Here is a 7805-nt window from a genome sequence, read left to right on the forward strand (position 1 = left end):
AAGGTGTTCTCTGATCAATCATGGCAGAAGAGAAGGGCAATATTTTCACAGGGAGGTAACTCAGGCGGCAGGAATGGGTAGGAAAGGAGGACACAGGGTAGAGGTTAACTATAGGGAGGAAGTGGGAAGTAAGCTATTACACTGTGGCGATTGCTGTCAATGTCATGAAAGAAAATGTGTATGAACTGCTGTATGGAAAATGGATTTGCTCTGTAAACTTTCACCCATATCACACACACACATGAAAAGACTTGGTTAGAACCTAGGAGCTTCCATGGCTACAGACTCAAGATCCAGGACCCAGAAGTAGATTATCGAAGGCAGTCTAGAGGTGAGCATGGATGTTTTTAAGATGTACCTATCAACAATTTTAAGTTCTCCGAGCAGTAGCTACTCCTTGACAAGTATGGCAGCAGGCAACTGCTCTAGAGAAATTCTGATCAACTTTGCTTTATTCCAGAAAGAACTCCAGAAAGTCTGTTCACAAAAACAAGAAGGGAGCATGAATTAAAAGTAGAAGTCTTCATCTAAAGTCCTCTTTAGGACTTTTCAATTATCTGAGTCAGTGGACTATAGGTACTTTTATCAATCTCCTCTGATTATTGTTTTTCTCAACTAAAATTTTTTTAAAATCAAAATTGGATGAAATAATTTTCAAGGTTGGTATTCCCAGACAAGTACCAGTAGGAAAGTATCTATTCCAAACTGGCAGTTGAGTACTGCCAGAAGAGAAAGCCTCAGCAGATAGATGAGCTGGAGAAGAGGATACTATCCTCCTCCAGATTAAGGAAGACCCAACGATAGCTGCCACAGACTACCCCACTTCCATAAAGAATAGAGGCATGGAAGATCAAGGCATTGTAAATGCATGAGTTTGGGGTCACCCATTGTGTGCCCTCATATCAGGAGAGAATCCTACCCTAACAATAAACTCCCCTCCTAGTTCTGATACCATTACTCTAGTAACAGCAGAACACTCCTTGCTCTGGTTATTCTTCCTGGTAGGAAAAAGGGAACAAGGGACTCTGAGAAATATTATTTAGAGCACATACACTCACAGCCATTATATACGGCAGAGTAGAACTGTCCCATAACGTTTCCAAGGTTGTAATCTTTACAGAAGCAGACTGTCACCTATTTCTCCCACAGAGCAGCTGGGGGGTTCAAATTGCTGACCTTTTGGTTAGCAGTCAAGTAGTAAACCACTGAGCCACAAGGACCCCTCAAGTCCAATACAGGGTACAATTAAAGGAAATCCTTATAGCATAAATAGCCAATTACCAAATTCATTGATTATTCCTCTATATACATTTGAATGCTCAATAATTTTGTAGGGTACAGCTTGAATACAGATGTCAATCCAAAAATGTGTAAAATGGTCCACTTCCATTTTAACGCAGACATACTATGAAATTAAAAAATACTCAAGGAAATAATAAAGCTTTTGTTTATTATTGCTATAATCAAGGCAAAATCTCTTTAAACAATTAGCCTTGATAGGGGAAATATAATCACAACTATTATTCATGAATTTACAATTTGTTCTTCTCTGTTGTTCAGACTTAACTGTTTTACATGTACCACCTACCACAAGAACTTTATTACACAAAGGAAGAAATAATGAAATTGGAAGTCACAAAACAGCTTTAAAAACTTCCCTAGTTACTTGATACTAACATTTTTGGACTCTGATTCACCTGTGTTTAAAAAAAAAAAAAGGAAGGTAAGTGGCAAGAAAGGAGAAAATAAACCTATACACTTGAGGATCAAATGAGATAATACAGGTGAGAAGTGAAATATAACAGAAGAAATTGCATTATGAACTCTGAAAATTTCTATGAAAAACAGCATCATTAACAACTGTGCTTATAACCCCTTCCCAGGAGAGACAGGAATCATCACCTGACATTCTTTGCTCTTGGCAGCCTGAGTGACTGAAAAAAAGGAAACTCTCTGCCGTTGAGTCGGATCTGACTCATAATGACCCCTCCTTGGGTTTCCAATGGAAACTATGGAAGGAGCTCTGGTAGTATAATGCTTAAGGCACTTGACTGCTTACCAGAAGGGTGGTAGTTCAAATGCACTAGCCACTCCTCAGAAGGTTGGGCAATCTATTTCTGTAGTGATACTGCCTCGGAAACCCAAGGAGGGGATGCTATGAGTTGATGAGTTGGGTCCGACTCAACAGCACATAACAACAACAACATCACTATGGAAGTAGTAGCCCAGCCTTCCTTCCGAGGAGTGGCTGGAGGGTTTGAACCACCGCCTTCTGATTAGCAGTCGACTAAATGCCTTCAAATCCTGGGGCAAGACAAAGGATATTATACTGACCAACTCTCCAAACTGCAGAACTAATCTGAGCTTGATAAGCCACTTAACATGGATTCAACTGTACCCTAGAAACATTTTGTCAGTTTTATTTTATCTTATTATACATTTGTACAGGCAATAATAAAAAGGCTATTACATAACAATTCAGTAAGTTTACCTAGTTTTAAGAATAATGCATGCAGTTACAAACGAGAGGTAGAAACACTGTATTAAAGTCCTAAAAATACAAACATCATATAAATAAATGTTCAAATTAACTGCTAGAATTTCATACAGATAAATAAGGTAAAAATTACATTACTTTGTCAAAGTAAAGAAAAAACCATGTTTGTTTCTGTGTTGCTTTTTTTTTCTCTTTCAAATCAGTAACACTAAAATTAGATAAATGCCAAAGAGTTTCTGTATATTTTGTCAAAGAGTTCAGGTTATAGTATCTAAAAGGATTAAAACTGGAGAATGGTTTATTCAAGTATTCAAGCAGGTAAGTAAAAGAAATAAAACAATATACAATGTTGAAACCATTTCTGGAACAATGTTAACTGACTGCATTCTCCATGACTAGCTATTTGGTGAACTGTCTTGTCTGGCTTAACACGAAAAACAAACATCAGGTTGGAGAAAGCTGCCCATTTTCCTAAGAGAGTATCAATTTCATTTTTCATTAACTTTATGTGTTGTTGTGTTGTTATGTGCCGTCGAGTCAGATCTGACTCATAGCGACCCCTCCTTGGATTTCCGAGGCGGTATCACTACGGAAGTAGATTGCCCAACCCTCCTTCCAAGGAGTGGCTGGTGGGTTTGAACCACCAGCCTTCTGGTTAGCAGTCAAGTGCCTTAGGCACTATGCTACCAGAGCTTCTTAACTTTATGTAGACACTCCAAATCACTAACAGCATTTAGGTCACCACTTTGTTTTGGCTCTATTAAAAATTCTTGAGTCTCTGTACAAATGACATTTATTCTAATACTGCCCAAATAAACCTAGTGTTTAGTAAATATAAAGATCACAGGCATCAACACACATTCTGCATGCACAATAAAAAATGCAACCAAAAACAAACAACCAGCAACTCAAAACATTACTGAGAAAATCTGTAGCTGTAGACGAACAGGTAAAAGAAATGCAAAGGTTCACAAGAAAACAAGTTTTTTTTTATCTTTTAAAAGTCCACTAGAGATTACACTTCAATTATTGAAAGGGTATATGTATAATCAATTAAAATATTTTTAAATAAGTCCATTGTGCCTCATTTATTTTTAAACTGCAAAATCCAGTACACAGTTATTTTAATAAATTATGAATATGAAACAGTTTGGAAGATTAACGTGTTTACATAAGAGTAAACTGAAGACTTCATCATTTTTTCATACAGCCATCTTTTGCTTCTTCTTAAGCTACTGCTTGTTGAGCTGTTTTAGAATGCATGATGAGATTTAGACAAACTTACCCCAGATATCAAACTGCCTGGATGAGATATAGATTTTTTCCACTTATATACCTTAGTAATTTTCTAGTAACTTGAGACAGGCAAACCAAATAACTTGTCACCATTCTTGTCCATATGGAATTCACACATTGTTCTGGTGAAGTGAGTGAAGGGGCCACTCACTTTGTTTCATTCTTAATATCCTTAAGAATAACTGTACCAATAATTCTAGCTCTAAGATACATTTATTTACCATAAATATAAGAGCCAAGTGGAAGATTCTTGCTTCTGCTTCCACGAAGAAAAAGGGAAGCGGTGACTTCTTGAATAAGGCAGATTTCCTACAAATGTGTAGTTTTTGGATGTTTTTCCTTTTTGAAATAACTGTATTCTTTGGTAGTCACCAGTTAAGAAACTACAGTTTCTGGGGATAGGGCAACAGAATCCAAGCTGAACTCTCAGACATATCACCTCACATTCCTTGACCGATCCATGGGACAAGCCTGCTGCTGCTCACATTGTCACGGTGCTATAGCAGAGTGCCGACAATCTTCTTTCAATACTAGACTTATCTGGAAATAAAATAATAAAAATTAAAATCATAGTAAAAATCATTTCTATTTTCCAGACAAAGGAAAGAACAATGAACATTTTTTTGAAAATCACTCTCTACCAACATCCTCATCTATGTTCTGTCTTTGGCCCCAAAGTAAGTGTCTTGAAAACTGTTTGTTCTTTCTGCCTGATAATAGCTGAGGTATTATTTGTAGTTTAGTGCTGCAGAATGATAAAAATTTAGATAAGCATGTCAAAGAACATTTAGGTTTTAATAGTTTCCTCACAATTGCAAATCATTTTAGGCTTGCCATCCCCTTGTGGCTATTTAAAAATGTAATACACTACATACACTACAAGGGGTCCACTACCACTTCCTCAGATTACTGGGTTTATGACTGATGAGTTATAATATTATCCTAGCATCCTATCAATTTCTACTCTCCTATCTATACCAAATCTCTAGTATATTGGGTCTATTTTCTTTAGTCACTAAGCCCATGAGGCTTAAAATAGTTGTATTTAATAATAAAAACAAAGATTTTTTTAGATACACAAACATATGCCCACCAACTTAGTATTGCAGTATAGGAATCTAAAGACTAGTGATAAAAGCCATCAGTACTTTATATACATTCCATCTAATTCTCACAACTCTGCAAGGTAGGCTTTTTATTTTATTAATAATTTATGTGTTTATCTTTTTTAAAAATTTTTTTGTTGCTGTTGAGAATACACAGCAGAGCACACACCAATTCAACAATTTCTACATGTTCAATTTAGTGACATTGTTTACATTCTTCAAGTTGTACAACCATTCTTACCCTCCTTTTCTGAGTTGTTAGCACAAACTCACTGCTACCTAAATTTCCTATTTACTCTTTTGAGTTGCTATTGTCATTTGATCCCATGTAGATATTTCTTGAAAAGAGCACAGTGTTCAAGGCAGACATTCTTTAAGAGTTAAATAAAGTTAAATACAGATAAATAAGTAAAAATAACATTACTTTGTCAAAGTAAAGAAAAAACCATGTTTGTTTCTGTGCTGCTTCCCCCTCCCCCCCAAAATCAGTACACTAAAATTAGATAAATGTCAAAGAGCTTCTGTATATTTTGTCAGAGTTCAGGTTATAGATTCTAAAAGGATTAAAACTGGAGAATGGTTTAAAGAAGATTAGCTTTAAAGAAGACTTCAGGGGATGTTCTTGTTTATGGTTTAGAGATCACCTTAGGGTAACACTTTTGGGGGCTTATCTAGCTCAATGGCTCTGGATTTCATGAGAATTTGAAATTCTCTTCTGTATTTTCCCCATTTTAATCAGGATGAAACAAGGCTTTGTTATCCCCATCTTACAAAAGAAGAAACTGAGACCAAAGAAAAGTTCAAAATAATTTGCTCAAGGTTGGAAAGCCCAGATTCAAATCTAGGCTATATGATTCCAAACTCCAAGCTCTTTCTACTATACCCGTAGGAGACAACTAAATTACAGTCAATAAATATACTACTTTATAAGTCAACTTACATTTATGTACATTTTCAATGTCTGCAGGATCCTGTAAAATCTTCATTAGACCTTCCAAAAGAAGGGCTGCCTTATGATAGCGATAAACAATATCTTCAGTCTGCTGAAACATCTCATCCAAGGCTGCAGACTGAACCTGGAGCCAGTCAACAAAAATGAGAAGATTCTCAAACTTTTCTAAGAAAATGGACATGCATCTGAACAATGTAGCTTTATAATTGAATACACCTAGAATTAACACAAACTATATTGGAGCCCTGGTGGTAAAACAGTTAAGTACTTGGTTGCTAAGCAAAAGGCTGGCGGTATGAACTCACCCAGTAGCTCTGCAGCTAATATGCAGCCAAGAAAACCCATGGAGTAGTTCTACTCTGTTACATGGGGTCACTATGAGTCAGAATTCACTTGACAGCACCCAACAAGAACAATCACTACCAAGCTATATAAAAGCTAAAAATTCAACAGGATGAAAGATATAAAGAAATTTCTTGATGAAAGAGTTATTTTCTGTGTTCAACATAGCCTTCTCATACTCAGAGAAGAGATAAATTCAACAGGATGAAATACATAAAGAAATTTCTTGATGAAAGAGTTATTCTGTGTTCAACATAGCCTTCTCATACTCAGAGAAGAGATTCATGACCCATAAATTTTATACCAAAACTGTTCTTCAATGGCTATCCTATGACTTCACTAAAAAGTTTACTTTAAACATACACACTTTCACGCCAGGGTATAATCAAGCATTTTTTTACAGTAGATTTTATTACAATGTAATTAAATGATGTTAAAAATAACTTACTGTTTTCTCATCCTTGTCATAAAATTTTCTGTTCTAGTCATTCATTCATTCATTCAAAAATGTCTACTGAGCTCCTATTAAGTGACAGGCACTGCACATACAATGAAGGTGAGCTCACAGGCTGGAGGAAGATATACCAAAAAACCAAACTCACTGCCATTGAGCCGAATCCAACCCATAGCGACCCCTCCTAGGGTTTCCGAGGCAGTATCACTATAGAAGTAGATTGCCCAATCCTCAATCTGAGGAGTGGCTGGTGGGTTTGAACTGCCAGCCTTCTGCTTAGCAGTCAAATGCCTTAGGCACTATGCCACCAGAGCTCCCGGAGGGAGATATAGGGCTGTAAAACATGAAAATCTAATTCTAAGGGATATGTGATCCTATAGGAAGCAGCAGCAAATGGCACAGAATACACAGGAGGGCAATCTAACACTATGGAAGAAGATTAGTGGAAGCCTCCAGGAGGTGTTGTTTAGTCCACATCATAAAGGAAAAGTTGGAGTTAGACAGGTGAAAGGTAGGTAGGGTAGTAACTTTCCAGAAAGAAGGACAGTCATATTATTTAAAGAGTTAGGAGTATTTGAGGGTTTTTCCCAACAGCATTCTGATTTTCTCTTTAATCATTAAATGCCATAACTGTCTGTAATGCAGTATCCTAACTTACTTATTAGTATGTCAGTCTCTTTCAAAGATTAAATTAAAGATGCTTACAATAAAGTAAATAAAACAGATACAGAAACCAGAGCTATGAAAAGAAAGGAGAAACAAATAAGTAAGCATTAAGTGCTAATAATGCAAAATTGGCTAATTAACCAGGGCAAAAGGAGAAGCTTATTGAAGTTAATGGCTCTCATTATCAGAAAGGAAGGGAACACCATAATTCCCTAAGAGAAGACATTTTCCAAGGCACAAAATTCTACAAAAAAAAAAAAAATTACCATATACAATCAATTTGGTATAGAGTAATGCAATGTATATAACTCATGTAAACAGAGATGTAATATGTATCATTTTTGTCAACAGTTTTTATTCTTAAAATTATTTTCAGTTCCGGCAAGATGGCAGACTAGGCAGAAGGACTGCACAGATGCTCTTCAACAAAGAAAAGAGAAACCAATTAACAGACACAGAAGATAATCTTGGACCCCTGAGCCTTGAAGGGAA

General features: G+C 36.2%; 1 protein-coding gene across 1 annotated transcript in view; it reads right to left on the minus strand.

The window, feature by feature from the left end:
• Positions 1-4274: 4274 nt before the first annotated feature.
• ULK2 (unc-51 like autophagy activating kinase 2) overlaps positions 4275-7805 on the minus strand; it is a 241121-nt gene continuing 237590 nt past the window's right edge. The window contains exons 25-26 of the mRNA XM_007941497.2: positions 5840-5975; positions 4275-4333 (exon numbers count right to left, since the gene is read on the minus strand). Coding sequence (XP_007939688.1) covers positions 4275-4333; positions 5840-5975 — 195 coding nt within the window. The remainder of the gene's footprint in view (positions 4334-5839; positions 5976-7805) is intronic.

The sequence above is a fragment of the Orycteropus afer genome, unplaced genomic scaffold, assembly GCF_000298275.1.
Source record: "Orycteropus afer afer isolate SDZICR_OR568_19922 unplaced genomic scaffold, OryAfe1.0 scaffold00080, whole genome shotgun sequence".
Lineage (NCBI taxonomy): Eukaryota > Metazoa > Chordata > Mammalia > Tubulidentata > Orycteropodidae > Orycteropus > Orycteropus afer.